Source organism: Seriola aureovittata, chromosome 3, assembly GCF_021018895.1.
Source record: "Seriola aureovittata isolate HTS-2021-v1 ecotype China chromosome 3, ASM2101889v1, whole genome shotgun sequence".
NCBI lineage: Eukaryota > Metazoa > Chordata > Actinopteri > Carangiformes > Carangidae > Seriola > Seriola aureovittata.
The window spans coordinates 11,379,976-11,399,381 of record NC_079366.1 but is presented as its reverse complement, the minus strand read 5'-3'; the positions used below and the strand labels follow the sequence as shown (position 1 = coordinate 11,399,381).

General features: G+C 40.8%; 1 protein-coding gene across 5 annotated transcripts in view; it reads left to right on the top strand.

Annotated features, from left to right (window-relative positions):
* The first annotated feature begins 353 nt into the window (after positions 1 to 353).
* Positions 354 to 19,406, top strand: part of pnpla6 (patatin-like phospholipase domain containing 6) — a 30,179-nt gene continuing 11,126 nt past the window's right edge. For all 5 annotated transcript variants that reach the window (XM_056371711.1, XM_056371709.1, XM_056371710.1 and 2 more), the window contains exons 1-29: positions 354 to 457; positions 4,728 to 4,816; positions 7,550 to 7,603; positions 7,939 to 8,026; positions 8,122 to 8,204; positions 8,357 to 8,448; positions 8,568 to 8,708; positions 8,958 to 9,117; positions 9,894 to 9,974; positions 10,417 to 10,545; positions 10,697 to 10,777; positions 11,048 to 11,183; positions 11,303 to 11,377; positions 12,240 to 12,340; positions 12,747 to 12,926; positions 14,135 to 14,212; positions 14,664 to 14,869; positions 15,170 to 15,301; positions 15,428 to 15,551; positions 15,996 to 16,109; positions 16,198 to 16,273; positions 16,378 to 16,527; positions 16,754 to 16,817; positions 17,053 to 17,221; positions 17,371 to 17,553; positions 17,715 to 17,833; positions 18,254 to 18,410; positions 18,580 to 18,696; positions 18,826 to 18,895. In XM_056371711.1, coding sequence (XP_056227686.1) covers positions 4,769 to 4,816; positions 7,550 to 7,603; positions 7,939 to 8,026; positions 8,122 to 8,204; positions 8,357 to 8,448; positions 8,568 to 8,708; positions 8,958 to 9,117; positions 9,894 to 9,974; positions 10,417 to 10,545; positions 10,697 to 10,777; positions 11,048 to 11,183; positions 11,303 to 11,377; positions 12,240 to 12,340; positions 12,747 to 12,926; positions 14,135 to 14,212; positions 14,664 to 14,869; positions 15,170 to 15,301; positions 15,428 to 15,551; positions 15,996 to 16,109; positions 16,198 to 16,273; positions 16,378 to 16,527; positions 16,754 to 16,817; positions 17,053 to 17,221; positions 17,371 to 17,553; positions 17,715 to 17,833; positions 18,254 to 18,410; positions 18,580 to 18,696; positions 18,826 to 18,895 — 3,208 coding nt within the window. In that variant the 5' untranslated portion in view covers positions 354 to 457; positions 4,728 to 4,768. The remainder of the gene's footprint in view (positions 458 to 4,727; positions 4,817 to 7,549; positions 7,604 to 7,938; positions 8,027 to 8,121; positions 8,205 to 8,356; positions 8,449 to 8,567; positions 8,709 to 8,957; positions 9,118 to 9,893; positions 9,975 to 10,416; positions 10,546 to 10,696; positions 10,778 to 11,047; positions 11,184 to 11,302; positions 11,378 to 12,239; positions 12,341 to 12,746; positions 12,927 to 14,134; positions 14,213 to 14,663; positions 14,870 to 15,169; positions 15,302 to 15,427; positions 15,552 to 15,995; positions 16,110 to 16,197; positions 16,274 to 16,377; positions 16,528 to 16,753; positions 16,818 to 17,052; positions 17,222 to 17,370; positions 17,554 to 17,714; positions 17,834 to 18,253; positions 18,411 to 18,579; positions 18,697 to 18,825; positions 18,896 to 19,406) is intronic.

Genomic DNA, 19,406 nt, shown 5'->3' with positions numbered 1-19,406 from the left:
GAGATATCATTGAGCAGAGATGGGTTAAATGAAAGAGTTGACATTATCACCTTACTCACGGAGTTAATGATAAAGCCTGAATTACATACTAACATATTGTAGGTTGAATATTTACACATCTCAACAGAAATGCAGCATCATATGTAGAAGTGCTCAACTATTCGTCTGCATTTACCGGTTAACGTAAAATGTCAATAATTACTGTTATCCAATAATAAATCGTCTGGCTGCATCCTTCAATCCTCATTGGTCGCCGAATATATATTTACATTAAAGTGGGTGGGATATCAGACCCTCGACCCATAGTTGTGCTTTGATTGGCCCACCGTTACAGCGTTTCGGTTGCTGATTGGCCAGAGTTCTTGTAGAAGTAAAACAGGAGGGGCTTCATGAAAGATGATTTCCGTTGTATGTTATTTGACAGTCAGTGACGATTGACGGGAGACCATCAGCTCAGGTAAATGTCTCTTTTAAAAGCCTACGGATAATTTAGTGCCATGTTTCCGGTATGATTTGTTGTAGCTGACGGGCGTGTGGTTTACCGAGGGTTTTCCCGTAGCACTGGTGAGTAAACCGGTGTTGAAAACAGGAGCTATCCGCTGTAGTGTGTCAATAACCGTAGAGCTTAGTCAGATTACTCTTGTGGAGGTCAAAAGGAGAAAACAAGAAATCATCACAAACCATTTTCTCCTCAGCATTCGTGATGCTTTGGAGTTGTTTCACTTTCTGGACGTGATGATGACTACAGCAAACCGCCATCGGCCGACTCGACAGCTAGCTAACATTATCAGTGACAGCGTTAGCCAGCAGCAGAGATTACGTTATGGATGGGACAGTCAGCCTGGTGCCCTCTGCCCTGGATGGCGGAGAGCTGTTTCATGTTGTTGTTTTCAACTGCACGAATTTAACCAAAGTCAACTATTATTATGACTCTAAACGCGTGATGTTTCTCCGAGTAGAAGGTAGTCATTTCACCCTGGTCTGAGTATAAACAATAAGGCCTGACTAAATGTATTAGCCAGTCACCTATAGGCTTAATGTACCCGTTAGCTAACGGTACGCCTCTGCATCAAAACACCCTCTGCTGGTGTGAATTTGCTCAATTTTGTACCAGCTTGGGGTTAGTTGAAAGAAAACTCTACTCTTTAGTATTCTGGTCACGGCCCGGTGTGTTTACAACATAAGCGCTTCACGAGAGGTCAGTAAGGCAACACCTATGTGGGTGCAAAATATGCAAAACTATTTTGGCTGGAGGGAAATGTGAGCTGATGTCGCCCTCTGAGTTCACCTTGGTCAGTACTTTGCTGCCGTTTGTATTAGGGCTAATTTTATTTTCATTTCCTTTTTTAAACGTCTATTTTCCCAAACCATAAGAAGTGTTTCTGAATAGGTATAGTTTAAAGGGAAATTTAACAGTTTGGCTTGACTTCCAAAGTCAAAGGTGACAGGCCAGCTCCAAACTAGTTGGCTTACGTTTTTGTTGAAAGTTGCACATTCATAAACAAGGATATGTTTCTTTGTAGCAGTCATCTTTCACAATCATTAAAGATATGTGTAGGTTATGTTAATATGTGTACTGTCAAACAACTTCCAACTGCACATCATCTTAATGTTAATTGAAACCATAGTCCGTATATAAAAACTGTATCATTATATACAGCCTATACTTAAAACACATTTCATGGACTAGTATTGTTATTGTAAATCTCATGGCTTAGAGTGTGTATTGCATCGGGTGAAAACAGACATTGTTGTGTTCGTAATCAGCCCAGGTCTGTCCCTGGACAGTGGAGTCAACACTAGCTTCATTGTTCACAGAGAACAATGGGAGTAGGCCTGCACTGAGGGAGGCACTGCTAGGAGACTAGAGGTTGGCTACTGTCTCATCTCTGGGGGATAGCAGGCCTGTGCTTTTCTTACAGCATTGTTACCACACACAAGGCAATGTAGAGAAAGATAGATGATCTGAGGCAAAGCGTCTTGTGTAGCAACAACTTTTGGTCAACTTTCGTATCTGGAATGATGAAAGTTCTGTTACAGAGGCTGCTGCACAAGTTACAGGCTAAGAATTTTTTTTACAGCACTAGGGACAACAGTAACAGTCACATACCCAAATCCACAAGCCAGCCTCTGGACTTGCAAATTATGGCTGGCTAATTTGCTAATATTAACTTGACAGACATGTAGCAGGTTAGGTGAACACACATTTCCATTAGTTGACTCCCTTTGTGATTTGCGGCATTATGATATTATTTACAAATGTATTTCACCATTGGTAATATATATGAATAAATATAGATAAAGGGGAATCAAGTCACATGATGAAATTTTAATAGACACACGATTTAATGTTATAACTGGGTGTTGAACAGAGAATTATTAATGCTAAAGATTATATATTTTGGTTTTGAAACTGTGTGTCCCTTAGGGTTATTTCATGTAACATGACACCCCATCCTCAGCCTTTCACTGATTGCATTTCATCAATATAGCAGTTCAGCCACCCCCTCCCAGTCACTGATGTCATAGATTAAGAAGAAAATACATTAGACCCCAGATGCAGCTGATGCCAGTCTATGTGTTGTTAATTTATATGTAGCCAGGACAATATTAGCACTTTACTGCTATTACTGGCAGATATGTTGTGCAAATTGTAGAAGTCAACACAGTCAGCACAACACATAGTTGTTTTTATTTGTAACCAAACCTCAGATAGATTAGAGCCAAAATAATTAGCTGATTAATTGATTAGCCAACAGAAAAATAATGAAAGTGTTTTGACATTTGAAGAGGTCAGCTTCGACTATTTGAAGTTGTGATGGTCATTGTTTTTGACATATTTTGATCTTACATGACTAAATGATTAATTGATCTATATAAATTAAATGACAAAGAAAACAATGCATCAGTGCTGCCATGAATTTTAAAGAAGCCTATTTACAGTCTATCCTTTGTTTGTGGTAATGCCTTTTCTCTAATGGTTGTGAAGTTTTGTCTATTAGCCATTCAACGCTGGGTTGTTTATGTGCTTCTTCATGCTTGTGCTGTAGCCTACTTTGTATGCCCTCAGCAAACATAGAGTCTGTGTTGTTAGCCAGCTTGTTTTCCCTCCCTCCAGCTTGGCTTTTTGCTAGAGTCGTTAGATTTGGAGTTGGAAATCGGTGGACCTCAGCGAGCTAAGCTAGCATAGCTGTTTACTTGACCATAGACAGTGAGTGATGCTTGTTATCCCAGCTAGAGCACATACGCCTGTGTCAGCTGAATCAGACTGTACTGGCAGATGTGGGCAGGGAGGTGGTATGCTGCTGGCCTGGGTGAACTTTAGGAATTACTACTTCAGTGCAGTAGCTTAGTGTGCAGCATCAGAAGATTGTGGTTATACTCGACTGCCCCCAGTAAGTGTTTAGAGGAGTAGTTGAAGGGAAGGAAGTTAAAATCAAACAAAAATACTATATTTTGTTAATGCAGCAGTTTGTTCAAGAGACTGGCAGTTCAGGGACTCTCGAAAACAAAACGTTCTGATCTTCTACAGCTTTCCTTGTAAAGCCATCAAGTTGTATCCTGTTGAAAATAAACAAGTTCACACATAATAACAAACATACACACATTGAATTGACATGCTCACACATTAATAAGGTTGTGTGAAAAGTATTCCCACAAACCTTTTTTCCACTTTGGTTTCTTTTCATCATATTGTGTTGCCTTAAATGTTCTGTCTAAATCCCCAATACAAGTGGCTCCAATTTATTGGGACAATAAGAAGATCATCCCACAGGGAGGTGAACAGAGAGGGATGGATGGATAAAAGAGGGGAAGAGGTTACCATCTGGATAGGTTTTTATCTGTTATCCCGAGAGTCTGCTGTGTTTGTGTGTATGTGACAGAGACAACAGCCTGGCCCAGTCTCCTCGGCAGTGTGCTACTGTAGGATGCTATAATTTGATTCTTCTCTAATTTTAGTATTCAGGCAAGCATTTTTAAGGAGAGATTAAGTATGGTTCTTACAAGCAGATGAGCATACACACAGTTTACAAAGGGACCTCTCTGCCCTAAGGCAAGGCTGTGTGTTAACAACTTCATATAGTCTCCTTCTCGTTTAACCACATGTGCTGGTTTCTGTTCAATGGTTTTGCAGTAGCTTGGAGCAGTTTATTGTTTTTCTGCGTGTCCATAGTAACAATAAGACATTGTCTTAATAGTAAAAAGTTAGCTGAGGTAATTTTGTAGTTCACATGGAATGAGAAAGGCCTTGATAGCCAGATGTTGCGGAAAAGCCGCGCGCAAACTCCTGAGTCCTGAGGTGTGAGGGGATGTTTATTGATGTCAAGTTCATACAAGTAAGGTACGCATCTTTCCACAGATGCTGGTGAAAAGTCAGGAACAAGATTTTGATCTCTGTATGTGTTTGTGCACGTGTGAACGTAGGCATCCTTTCGCCTTAAGAGACTTTTTTCATAGCTGATATTTTGGGTTGTCATAGTAGAAAAAGAACAGGCATTGCTAATAACATTAACAATTGCCCTGCTCTATTTAAGTGTCCCAGTAAGCCATGACAGTGCGACAGTGAGCCAGCATGCACAATACCATAACCCTGAAAGTGAAGCACCTAATTGGAATAAAATGGAATACTATACAGTCATCATTATTTTATTAATTATACCCGTGCTTTTCCTGCTGTGAAATGTTAAAATATCTGTCCGTTGAACATGCATCGTCTTTGTTTCCAGTGGCCGTTGATGGACCATCCCTATGAAGAAACAGGGTTACAATGGGACAGAGTACCTCGGAACAAGAGGTCCAAGGAGACAACCCCGAGGTTAGTCTGTTGACTGTATTTATTTGCATTATGATAAAACACAAGGAGTCAATCAAAACCTGGGTATACAAGTATATGTAAATGTAGGTACATGAGTATACCATCAGGAGTTGGTAAGTGGACTTACACAGAACAAGGCACAGTGACTCGCCAGCAGCTTTTCATAGCCAGTAAGCCACTTCTCTTGGCTAATATGTTTAGTGATAATAACACTACATAAATTTCAGCCAAAGAGCAGCACACAGTAGAAGAGCAGCTCATAGTAACAAAGATGATAGTCGAACAGCCACAGTCATAGATCATGATATCCCAACAATGAAAAAGCCTTTTCTGAGTCATTTGGGATTTTGAGCTTCTCTTTGAAACAAAGTTATTAAATTATTATTTACATTATTTACTGCAGTAAACTTTCTCTTTGTTTCCAACCAAACATTGCTTCCCCTACTTTTAAAATAACAAAAATCAAACCAAAGCTTTAGATAACTAAACGTATGGAACAGAAAAACCAATACATTGTCTGGAACTGTCTGTGACAATATTGTAGGCATCGCCTTAAAGCTGTACACGACTGCACACATGAACACTTTCCCACTTACACTTCGATTTACAAACTCTGTTGCGTACCACTTGAAACCTTCAGCTTAAGTATATTTCTGTGTGCACATGCTGCCTATGCACTCACCACCTTACAGCCCCATTTTCAATATCCCTAGTGTCCATCTTAGACCTTTTACTGCCAAATAACCCTTGGCTCCTCACACACTAATCAATAACCACTGATAACAGACATGTAGTCCCAGTGGCTGTCAGCCAGAACACTAAAACCCTGTTACTCTTGCTCTTACAATACTGTATCTGATGGCTAGCTAGCGGAACACACACACACACACACACACACACACACACACACACACACACACACACACACACACACACACACACACACACACACACGCACACACACACGCACGCACACACACGCACGCACATGCACCCACGCAAGGTAACACAAACAACCTTATCTTGGCCACAGGATGTTTCCACTCCCTGCACGACAGTCTAGTTTTGATGAGTAAAGAAGTGCTTTGTTTGATGTTACTGAACTTGCGTGATAAAAGTCTCCTTAATCAAGCCAGAAGTAAAACTACTCTGCTAACTCTGAGTAGGTTCCTTTAATCTTCCTCTGTTTAGCTGCTTGTTTTTGTGTGTACTGTGCATGGGCCAACACTGTATCTGCCATTGCTCACTCTGTGACTGAGTGAGTGAGTTGTAGAGTTGAGTGAGCATAAACATTATGTGTAAAGTCCGCCATCTTGTACAGCTACTTTCAACCGTAGTTCGCTAGCCAGCAAATCATTGCATTATAAAGTGTAGCGAGTTTCATGTGAATAAGCAGATGCTGGAGTCTAGACAGTAAACCAATCTAGACACATTTAAAGATTTTATAGTGAATTATATGAAAGCACAGAACAGCTTCTCCCAGTCTGGAGTTCATGGATTTTTCACAGAGAAAGCACCATAAAAGTGCTCTCACTTCTATCACACTGTCGGTATGGTTGTTATTCAGCATCATCCGGTGATGACTGGGGTTTTATGATGTGTTAGCGTGTCAGGATTACTCCAGCAGGTGAGCTCTGAAACTAACTAGGTGGCTAACTGAGGCTAGCCTGAGGGGGGATTTAATTCTGGCATGTTAAATTAGCATTTAACCTTTTTTGTTTCACAAATAACACCATGCAAACACCCAAACACAGTCCAGCCATATACTAAGTTTATACCTAGTCTTGTGAAGACAATGCACCAGGGCATTTCCTTCCTGATCTTAAATATGTGTATCCTTTTTTCTTTTATTTCGTGGTGTCTTTCATGCTTAGTCACATACTCCATACTTCCAGCTCCACCAGTTTTCTTTATATCTTCTTCTCAGTCTATGAACCTTGTCTATAAGTAGAGAAGTTTCATCCCCCCACAGCAGCAAATCATATTGTTTCTAACATATGTCTGTGATTGAAATGAATATAGCCACCCTGCACAGTGGTGGAAGTCAATTTCGATCCGGTCACCCTCTATGTTTTTATGCCTGTTCAGAGCCTGACTGGACTGTTCCCATCACTAGAGTAAGTCAGGAGTTAGGGGAGCTCTTTGTCCTGATATTCAGCACAGTGTGAACTGGAGACTGTGGCCTTTCTGGTGGACTCCAGAAGAGACCAGCCTGATGGGATTTTTATGCCTCTGTGCCATCGTGCCATCTGTCCCATTCATGTGATCTCTTGTTGCTTTTACAGCTTTACACCTGGAATGCTGAATCTATAAATAGTTGTGTCCATGACAAGTTATTATAAATAGGGAACAGAGCAGCAAACTTCTGTGTGGTATACTGTTTATGACTGTGTGGAAAGTGGAAGTAAAGGCCTGGGAAACATAGTTGGAAGCCAAATGCATGAGCATGAACCTGGAGAAGGTCAGATAAGATGCTACATCTCCATTCTCTTCTCTTTTTGTTTCCCAAGCACTGATAGCCAGACATTCCTGCCCCCAGGGCAAAATCCCTTATTCCCACATTCCATTACACTTCAGTGGAATTGAAGCTTTCAGGCCCAACTTCACACAGCATTTTAGTCTGAAAATACCGAAGGAGGTATAGCAGCCATCGGACAAGTTTTTAAGCAGTTAGCATGCTTTTTTTTCTCTTTCAGATTAGTAATGTGTCTCTGTATCTCTCTCTTACATTAGGACGGGTTTAATAACATCAAGACATTTGTGGAGGAGGAACTACAGACGAGCATGGTGAGTGTGCGATGAGGTTTCATCGAGATATTTTGGCTTTTCTCATTGCTTTCATTTAGCTCCTGTTGAGTCACTCCAGCAGGGAATTGTATCACTACCATACATGTTTCACCTTTGCTTAAGTTAGAAAATATGAATTTTAGTTTTGTTCAATATTGTTCAGAGGGCACAAGCAAGCAGATGAAATAATGAATTATACTTAAAAACACATAATAAAACACATAATATATAATTTTTGTGCTGCAGCCAGCACAGGCAATTACATTTTGTTGTTATGCAATCTTTGATCCTGTATACGCATCAAGTCTCCTCCTCTTTTGTTCTTTTCTCTTCAGATGGTGGGGATGGTGATTGGTGCAGGCATCGCCATAGTTCTCATCGCCATCCTCATCTTCTTTATCTTGCGGAGGATCCAGCTTCGAAGTCAGTAAATGCATTTCTCACCTTGTGCTGTGAACTTAAAACGATAGTCATGAAAAATGAGGACTTACTAATTTGTCATTTCTTATATTTCACAGACCTAGAAGCTCAGGAGGCACCCAAGTACCGCTTCCGCAAGAGGGACAAAGTCATGTTCTATGGGCGAAAGATCATGCGTAAAGTGAGTGTGTTTGCTGACATGAAATGGAAACATTAATGATAGTTGTGGCTCTGACTCAAAGTGAATCATGTGTCATGTCTGCCTTTCCAGGATAATACGTAATGCAAGGATAATACCATGGGGATAATTTAAACCAATGTATTTCCCAACAGGTCTCCCAGTCTACCTCTTCCCTGGTGGGTACATCCTCTTCCTCTCGACCACGCCTCAAGAAGAAGCAGAAGATGCTTAACATTGCCAAAAAGTACATCTAAAAAAACTCACTCTCATCAATTTCAATTACTGTCATGTGCAGCTAGTAGTTAGCACACTATCCTATCTCCTTGTCTCATCCAACTATATCCATGTCTCTCACTTGTGTAGGATCCTGCGCTTTAAGAAGGAGGTGCCCACCCTTCAGGCTAAGGAGCCCCCTCCCTCAGTGCTGGAGGCGGACCTCACCGAATTTGATGTGGCCAACTCCCACCTCCCCTCTGAGGTGCTCTACATGCTCAAAAATGTTCGGTAAGTTCATCCTCTGTGTGATGTTTGTGTAATTGTGTTATTTGCACGAGTAATAAAACATGTGCTCCTACACACATGCGTGTTAGATGTGTGGTTCTGCTGTGAAGCGATTGCCTGGAAGTGCTTATAATCGGATCTTAAAAAAACCTACATTTTTCAGTATGTATGTACAATGCTCATTTGTACACCTGTTGGCTGGTGTGTGTTCACCTCCTAACCAGCTAACCTCTCCTTTGTCCTTGACTGCAGTGTACTGGGTCACTTTGAGAAGCCTCTCTTCCTTGAGCTGTGTAAACACATGGTGTTTCTGCAGTTCCAACAAGGGGAGTACGTCTTCAGGCCTGGCCAGCCTGACAGCAGCATCTACGTGGTTCAGGATGGAAAACTAGAATTGTGCCTTACTGGAATGGTATGCAATCTTGTTTGTGCATGCATACCCATTGATACTGTTTACCTGAGATTTTTAATGAATGTAACACTTGTTTTTATATTTTCGGATTATATGGTCTAAAATGTGTAATAGTGAATACTTGATACAAACTAATGCACGCAAGGAAGAAAATCTATCAAACGGCTTAACTGTGGGATTTCAGGCTCTAACAGATCATTAGTATCTATTAACATTTGACTCAGATAATCTCATTAGGGGGGCTGCCTGTTAGCAAAGGTTACTCTCATAATGACAAATAAGTATCTTAAAGCCTGTTTCAAGGGGCTTTTAACAAGTCTCAATGAGGATATCAGAGGACATGTGATTGGAACTCACTTCCCCGCTCTATATGCAAATAACCACGTATGCGTTGTTGTTTTTAGTCAAACCGACTGTGACAGACAAGTCCAGGATGTCAGTTGTGTAGGCGGTCCTTCAATGTTCTCTTCAATGTTCAGTTTTTGTTTGTAAATAATACAGTGTCTAATTTGAGTGGTGAAATGTTTCTTTCTGGTGGATTTTGTTCTGTTTTCACTCCTATTTTTGCTGACTATATATTGGTCTTTAGTGAGAGGGTTGCAGTTTTAATTTAACGTTATGTAGAGAGGGTAGGTGAAATAAGCTATAACTTCAGCCTACACCTTTTCGGCCAATATTAGTGTCTTTTTATTTCTCAAGTTCTCAAGAAAAACATTTAGTGATAAAACAATTTCTGTTGCTTGATATGTAAGCTGCTGCTTATTTCTGTCTTCTAGGATGGCAAAGAAAGTGTGGTGAAGGAGGTTTACCCTGGAGACAGCGTCCACAGCCTCCTCAGCATCCTGGATGTCATCACAGTAGGTCACACCCCTTGCCACACACACAAATCTGCACAGACGAGGTTGTCCACACAGGTTTCCCCAACAGACGGACATTCATATAATTCACACACCTTCAGGAATGAGGTGTGGATGTTGGGTCTATTCATTGCCTAACACGAATTCCTTGCTCCTCACATCATTCACATTCACCAGCTGACTCACCAAACCTTATCCACTGGCATACACATTACCCATACATTAATCTTTAGTTGTATTTCAATGAAAATCCTGCATAAATTGGATGGAATCAGTATAACATCAAAGTGTGTCTTAAATAAGGAAGGTTGAAATGACACTGAAGATTTCTGATTTTGTCCACGAATTTTGCCCACAAAAAAACACAAATTTACAGTCCATAAAAACTCACTTCATAAAGAATAAAAATTTTCTGAAGTATCTGTTGTATCCGTGTGTGCAGGGCCACCAGAAGCCTTACAGAACGGTGTCAGCACGGGCTGCAGAGGTTTCCACTGTTCTCCGATTACCTGTAGAGGCCTTCCTCTCTATATTTGAGAAGTACCCTGAGAGCCTGGTGCGAGTCGTACAGGTGAGTTACATACAGTATATTTAGTTTTCCTCTACTATAGGCTGCGTATGCACTCAAAAACCTGAAGTGGTTTCGATAAAGTCACCTGTCTGTTTGCGTGTGATATGTCAAATGACTCTCTTCCTATTCTCTTCCTGTTGTATCTGTTCAGATTATCATGGTTCGTCTCCAAAGAGTAACAGTCCTAGCCCTGCACAACTATCTGGGACTCACCAATGAGCTCTTCAGCCATGTAAGATCACATGCACATGCACATGCACATGCTCATATGCACACACACACACATACAAAGAGTCCCATGCAAACATCTGTGGGTAATGTGGTTTGGCATTTATGTGGAATTCTGCATCATTAGCCCAATACACACACTGTTTTTATTATGATTTATTTGAGTCACTAAATGCTAATGTTGTTTCTCTCTTTCCTCTCTCCCACCACACACACGAACATACTGTGTGCGACACACAAATCACACTACATACCATTCACATGTCTTCTATAGGAAATGCAGCCCTCGCGTCTGCCACCTCAGTCACCCCACCCAACTCGCACCAGTCCCATCCGCCATGGCAAGCGCTTTGGCAGCCTGACAGTGCCTGAGGAGCATCGGGAAGCTGCCATTAAGGGTGAAGCTACAGGTTGGCGAAAAATGATTAACTCCATTAAAGCTTATAAATATCTTGACTGTCCATTTCCCACAAGTGTTAGTTCTGTGTTTTGTTGCTGGCTTAATGCTATACATTTGATTTATTTACAGGAGGAGAACAAGGGAAGGAGGGAGCAACAGTGCCAACTCTGAGTAGGACTATCTCTATGCCTGTGGACATTGCTGGTGAGGGACTTCTCTCCTGTTCACAGACATAATGGTTTCTTAATGTTCTTTAGTTTTACCAATAAACAGGATACAGTACCATGTGGTGCTATTTTGAGAAAGTGGAAAAATGATTAGCTGAACCATGTGACTGTGACTCCACAGAAGGGTTCAGCACATGTGACCTAAAACCAAATGACTCAGCTCCTGTGATGTGATACCTGTCTACAATACACTGCACGTACCTAATCGTTGGACGTGTTCACACCAGTCATAATCAAAGCATTTTATTCAAGCTACGATGCGCTTTAGTTTGCATCTTTTCGGCAGGTTTGAACAGTTATTCACTTCAGTTTAGCTGCTTGAAAAGACAGGTCTCTGTTCTCTTCCCAGTGAAGCACAGTGCAGTTAGATAGGCAGACAAAGCTACTTCAACCATCTGCAGGTAACAACACGTTAACACAGAGAGATTCATGCTATGAAGATGCAAATGTTGTGAATGAAGTGTGGGCAAACTAAATCAAAGTTAGCTATCTTACTATCGTTGTTACTCTAAAAAGTGAATGCAGGTATGATCACGATAACAATTAAAATCATCAGATGATTTCTGACATTGTTGCTCTCAGAAATGCTTGAAGGATGATTGGCCTCTGACTTAAAGACGGATGTTTTAATCTTCACGGTATCATTGTTTTTAGATGGAAAATTTGATGACAGTTTTAAAACATGCTGCAGATTTTGCCTTTTTTATTGATCAGGCAAAAAGTTATTCATTTGTTCTGTTCAAACATGAAAACCACCCAAAGTTAAGATGTATGTATTTACCTAAACAAGGATAAATGTTTAAAGACTGAAGAGCGCTATCTAAATGTTGTCTGTGCAGGTATACAGAAAGGTCTGAGATCAGACTTTGACATGGCGTATGAAAGGGGGCGGATCTCTGTCTCTGCAGAAGATGGCAACACTCCTCCCAACTTTACTCGGGTGAGTACACTGCAAATCAGATAAGGTTGACTTTATTGATTCACTGACATAGATTTGGGTAATTGCAGCAGCAGCTAAAGTGGCATTTGAGAACACAGGGCACAGGGCATGAATATTAAAAGTTGTCCAGTTTATTAAACACTACGAATATCTAAAATTAAGTGTTTCTCCAGAGCTACTAAAATGTTTTTGTTCTTTTCAACTATCAGTGATTATCTGTTAATAATTTTATCCTTTGAACAAGAAAGAACATCCTCCAGCCTTGACTTTTTGTTTGTTGCTCCCCTCTGTTGAAAGCAAAAGTCTTTCCATGAAGTGTCATCATGACAATTCATGGATGCAGGGGCAGATGTCCTTTTTCAAAATAAGACTCATCAAATATTTTTTTACGTGTACATTATTACAGTCCGTGTCCCAGGACCAGCGGGAGAGGAGGGTGACAGTAGATGAGGTTCCCTCAGGGATCTACCTGTATCCAGAAGAAGAGGCGGGAGTGGACAATATTTTTACACCTATATCCAGTCGATCCAGTGCTGCGCTGTTCGAAGAAGCTCAGAAAGAGGTCCTCAAACTCATGAGGATTGAGGTTTGTTAAAAAAAAATGTCTTCACTAATAGTGTTTCAAACAAAGGAAAGCTTGTAGTTCAAACCTGTTTCCAAAATGCAAATATTTATAAATTTTTGCATATAGGCACCATGTGGAATTAAATCCAGAGAGGATTGTTGAGTAAAAGCTAGTCCTTGTCAAGCATATTTTTTTTCTAGTTTTCTAAAATTAAAGACATGCATTTTGTAGAACTTATTACCGTTTACATCAGAAAAAAGTACATAAATTAAAATGTGTAATGGAATAGTACAAACATAGATTTTCAGTAATTTACATTTTCTTATCATTCGCCATTTTAAAAAATACAGCTTAAGAAACATGTCAGCCTAAATCATTACCCGCTGGCTGTGACCATGGTACTAGATGCATTCTACTGTGATAAATGTTTTTATCAAATCAGTTTCCATATAATCATATTTCTCAGCAACTTCAGCTGAAACAAAGTGAAGCAGGGTTAAAACGTACAGTCAGTGCAGGGCTCTCCTAGTGTGGGACCAAATTGTCATGGATTAAGAAATGACAATAATAGACTCTTCACATTGTTATTATTTATTTGCATGAATGAACACATTGTCGTAGAGTTCCCTGGAGCATCTGTTGACTGATTATGATGTCAAAAGGAGGTCAGTCAGTGGGCTCACTCTAGAGGAGCTGGGCTCAGTCTGTAAATGAGGAGGGAGAGAGGGCTGCAGTGTCAAACCATGGTCTCTGAGGCTGAGACATGAGCTGCTGTTGTCTGTTTGGAAATATATAAGAAAAAGGAGATAACAAAATATGCAATAAGCTTACAAGCATACTTCAAAATTCAGAAAAAAAAACATAATGACAAACCAGCGTCCAGATGCAGTAGATAGCACTGTGGTGACAAAAATTAAACTCACCTTGTCAGTGCTACATCTGTTGTTGAAGTATCCAAATGTGTAGACATGTACTTGATGCAATATGTGGTAAACGCTCTCTGGGCTTCTCTTAGTAGGCATTGCAACATGTAATATTTCCAAACATCATGTTGGTGTAACTAGATCAAAGCATTATCAAGGAAATAAGTGTTGCAGAATTGGCTTTTTCTTTCATCCAACGGTGAACAAAGGAGAATGAAGACATTTCATCCATTTTGTTCCTCCACTTTGCCTGTACCATCTTACCTCTGCTGGACTTGTATCTGCTTCCTATCTCCTTAAACCCAGGACCCATCTTTGTTGAATGGGAGAGTGACTCTTCACCACGCCAAAGCTGGAGCTGTCTTAGCCAGACAGGGAGACCAGGTATTGTAAACAAGACATACAGGACCCCTTTGACCCTTTGATAAATGTCCCCCTTTAGCTATATACTGCCCTACAATGGCAGAGTGCAGTAACTACAGAAACAGTGAAGTTGAGAAAAAAGGGTTTAAAGTTTTCATACTGTATAACAGATAGATGGTTTTAATTAGGGTTTTATGGCTTTTTAGGCTCATTGTTTTACCCACAGACATCCGTGCTATAGAATCTATGTAGTTTACTTAAAGCAGATACTGCACTCTGCTTTTGAGAGTGTAATAATTGAGGTAAGATATTACCAAGCAGTGTATTTTCTGTGTATGCTTAGGTTTTTCTTAATAGTAAATTTTGTAATTCATTCACTTGAGCAAAATCTGAATGTGTCAGATAATACAACAAAGTTATTTTCCTCCTCTGTTTTTGCTTTCTCTATCTCTTCCCCTTTTCACCCCTCAAGGACGTGAGTCTGCACTTTGTCCTGTCTGGTTGTTTGCATGTCTACCAGCGGATGATCAACAAGCAGGAAGCTGTCTGCTTGTTTGTGACCCACCCAGGGGAGATGGTTGGCCAACTCGCTGTTCTTACTGGAGAACCCCTGATCTTCACTATCAAGGCCGTCCGAGACTGTACTTACCTCAAGATCTCAAAGTCGGATTTCTACGAGTAAGTCGATTGTCTTTAATGTGGACAAGCCAGACTGACAAGTATTTATATTTAAGCAGGTATACAACCGAGTCTAACATTACATATGAGCTCTCATCAAGAAAGCAACAAATATTCCGCTGCGTGTCCTACAGTGCAATTACACATTCAAGCAATCTTTGACATTTGAATTTCAAATTGATGCTTTCTGTACAGACTGATGGATCTTCCATTCAGTTTTGCAATAAAACATCTACTTATAAGTATTGCATATCCAGTATTTGTCATATCTGTGCTTGTGCTGTGTGTTGCCACCTGCAGGATCATGAGGGAACAGCCCAGTGTGGTGCTGAGTGCAGCCCACACAGTGGCCATCCGCATGTCCCCATTTGTCAGGCAGATGGATTTTGCTATTGACTGGATGGCTGTGGAGGCTGGCAGAGCCCTCTATAGGTACTCTACTTATGATTTTTTTTTTTTTATTGCTACTTTTTGCAAATTATACTTGCCATCACAATATTGTTCATTTACAGTTAATTTGTAACAGTAGCTGTGATGTTTTTCTCTTCATATCTATAGACAGGACGATCAGTCAGACTACACCTATATTGTTCTGAATGGACGTCTGCGTTCAGTCATCCGCAAGGCAAATGGCAAGAAAGAACTAGTTGGGGAATATGGCAGAGGAGACCTCATTGGTGTGGTGAGAACAGGGCCGTTTCCCTCTCTGTCCTAATCTCATTCTGACTGAGTGTAAAATAAACCTCAGCTATGAAAATGAAATGGAGATGAAAGTTATCGAGTTGCTATTGAGTGGCTTATAGTGTCAGAGCTTGATGAATTACTGTTGCAAGTAGTGCAGTCTTTGTTTCTAAATTGGTCATAATGCGATATGAGTGGGTTTTCTACATTTAGACAGTTTGGTTAAGGTGTAATTTCTTTAATACTAAATTAGTTGAAACAAATACATTTTGTCTTTCATTATCTTTTGATATAATTGTGCATAGTTGTGAATAAAATGACACACTCACTCATCCTGCTTTAAATATTGATCACTATTCATCTTTATTGCCATTTCACACAAGAAGTAACGATTTTGCTATCTTTACTTTTTTGAGTTCTACAAACCCCTATATGTTGTGTGTAGGTGGAGGCTTTGACCAGGCAGCCAAGAGCCACCACTGTCCATGCTGTGAGAGACACAGAGCTGGTCAAACTGCCAGAGGGAACACTCAACAACATCAAAAGACGATACCCACAGGTCAATGATTTCATCAGTGAAACCTTTTAGTCTGGTTGAGGTGTCATGTTCAAATGAAATAATACTGAGGCTTGTTTTCTTTGTTTAGGTGGTGACGAGGTTGATCCACTTGTTAGGCCAGAAGATCCTAGGCAACTTGCAGCAAGGTCGCGGACCATTCTCAGGTGAGGTGATGAGGAGGATCTCTTAATTTGCACACAAACATCCCCATGTCAGCCTAATGCCTTTCTCACTTACTCTATTTACACACTGTGTCCCTGTCTTCCAGGCTCAGCCCTGAGTCTGCCCAGTATGACAACTAGTGCTGATGTAACCAACCCTGCCAGCAACCTCTCCACTGTGGCTGTGCTGCCTGTATGTGATGAGGTGCCGATCAATGCGTTCAACTTGGAGCTCAGCCATGCCCTCAGTGCCATTGGTAGGCCCACAAATCTTTTATTTTGTCCAAAAAAGCCCTCAGCCCTGGTTATAACAGAAGTATAACATTACATCAAACCTGATCTGTACCCCTGTATTGCAGGTTAAATGAAATACTCCTAGTATGTTAAAGTAAAACGGACTGCAATACACAAGTGTAACTTTTACATTCTTAACAGTTTTTTTGTATTCATATATTTTACACTACCCCTGTTGGACACTTGCAGGGCCCACTCTGCTATTAACCAGTGACATAATCAGAGAGCGACTGGGTGCTTCTGCTTTGGACAGGTGAGTCTGACAATCAGAGAATCATCTCAGTTCTCATTCTTATCAAGCATCATCATAAAGGTTTCCCAGCTGTAACCATTATTTTTTTCCCTTTTCAGTTTGTTTCTATTCATCATTATCATTTCCACTCAATCTATCTCTACCTCATCAACTTCTCAGTCACTGTGTTTGTATGTTTTGGTGAGTTAAAAGGCTATTCAGAACCCTCATCTCTGCTGTCCTCTCTATCCATCAGTATCCATGAGTACCGTCTGTCCGGCTGGCTGGCACAGCAGGAGGACATCAATCGGATTGTCCTGTATCAGACTGACAACAGCATGACCCCGTGGACTCAGCGCTGCATCCGCCAGGCTGACTGCATCCTCATTGTTGGCCTAGGGGACCAAGAACCTACCCTGGGAGAGGTGTGTGTGTGTGTGTGTGTGTGTGTGTGTGTGTGTGTGTGTAAGGAATGTGAAAGGGAGGAACATGACAGTAACAACTGACCTTCAAGATACCAATACAGTACATTTACTGTCTTCGTCTCTCTTCTTATTCCTCTCTTGTCCTCTAGTTGGAGCAGATGCTGGAGAACACAGCAGTCCGGGCTCTGAAGCAGCTGGTCCTTCTGCACAGAGAGGATGGGCCAGGCCCCTCCAGGACGGTCGAGTGGCTCAACATGCGTAGTTGGTGCTCTGGGCATCTGCACCTCAAGTGTCCTCGCAGGGTCTTCTCTAGACGCAGTCCCAGCAAACTGGTATGAAGCAAACTGTACTGTCATTTGTAGCTGTTTTAAAACTAATAGTGCAGTCATGAAAGAATGGTCTGGTAAATCAATGGCACTTCAACTTAAAAACTGTGCAACAACACTAGTCTTCTTTTATTGTATTTTCATGTGTATTTTCTATGTTTCCACAGAGAGAGGTATATGAAAAGGTGTTTGAGAAAACAGCAGACAGGCACAGTGATTTCTCTCGGCTGGCCCGAGTCCTGACTGGAAACAGCATCGCCCTGGTGCTGGGAGGAGGTGGAGCTAGGTGAGAACAGTTCACTAGAACTAGCCGTACAGTCATTTAGAGAAAAGTTTGTGTTTAGGGTTTAGCATTTTAAAATGTAGCATTAGCAATGCTTGCTAAACACCCATCATGAATATTATATAATTCCTCAGCAGCCCTGAACTCCCCTTCAGTTACCATTATGAAAGATAATACAGGGGCAGATTTCCAATGTGTAAATACCCCCGTCTCTTTACCCAAATATACAAAGTGAAGCTGCAATAAAAAAGCATGCCCATTTCAGTAACATAATTCAACTATATATGAAAATGTAATCTTTCATACAAAAGGACCATCTTACATTATTCTTTTACCTCTCAGTACCACGTGCAGTTTGTGGCATATGAAGTCATCTATTGCACCTGCTTGGGAGTCTTAACATGTTTGTTTTCCCTTGTGCAGAGGCTGCTCTCATGTGGGTGTGATCAAAGCCATGGAGGAAGCGGGGATTCCTATTGACATAGTGGGTGGGACCTCAATTGGCTCATTCATTGGTGCACTGTACGCTGAGGAGAGGAGTGCTGTCAGAACCAAACAAAGAGCTAGAGAGTGGTCAAAGGTACAGCACACATCTCTAGCGATTGTTCATTGGTCATTTCAATCTTGCTCATATGTATAGGGTTCACTCCTAAAATGAAAACAGTAACAACAAAACTCTTATGGTATGATTCAAAAAAAGAATTAGTAATAGGACTCTTTCCCAATTTCTCTGTTTTTTTTATTATTAGGCCATGAACTCAGTTTTTAAAACAGTCCTGGACCTGACTTATCCCATCACCTCCATGTTCTCCGGCTCTGCCTTCAACACCAGCATCTATAAAGTGTTCCAGGACAAGCAAGCTGAGGTGAGAGGCTGTGCTACAAAATCCTGTTTCAAGGTCACAAAGAATTTATTTACCAAAGGAGTAGGGCCTGTCAGAAGTCATTGTAAAAATAATAATGAGGTATGACACTGACATCATTTTTGTCCTCAGGACCTGTGGCTGCCATACTTCAATGTCACTACTGACATCACAGCCTCAGCCATGCGTGTTCATCAGGATGGTGAGTGACAGCTGAGCTGACTGCAGGGGCCGACACCCGTCTCTATGATTATACTATTTTGATAAAAAGCTTTAAACAAGCTCAAGTCAGTACTTTAATAGTACTTTTAGTACAGTACATTTGCCAGGATTATTTGACAGCTATAGCACACATACATACACAATAAAGGGCATGAGTAATTGTTTAAGTCTTTCTCAACATTTAACACAACTCAATCTAATAATACTGCTCTGAATGACAGAGAACTAATGTGTGAAATTGGCATTATCATGAATACATGTTTCAAAGGTAATTAAACAGTGAGTAATGCTTGCAGCAGTCAGTCAGAAGTAAAATGGCACAGTGACTAAAACTGTTACCTATGTGAATATATCCGCGTGTTGTTGCATCAGCCCTCAGAAGTTTCTTGAGGCACTGTAATGTCTCTTATTCTTTATATAACAAGTCTATAAATATTGTATTGGTAGGCACTTGGGGCAATACACAAAAATGTAATTGGCTTTTGCATCGT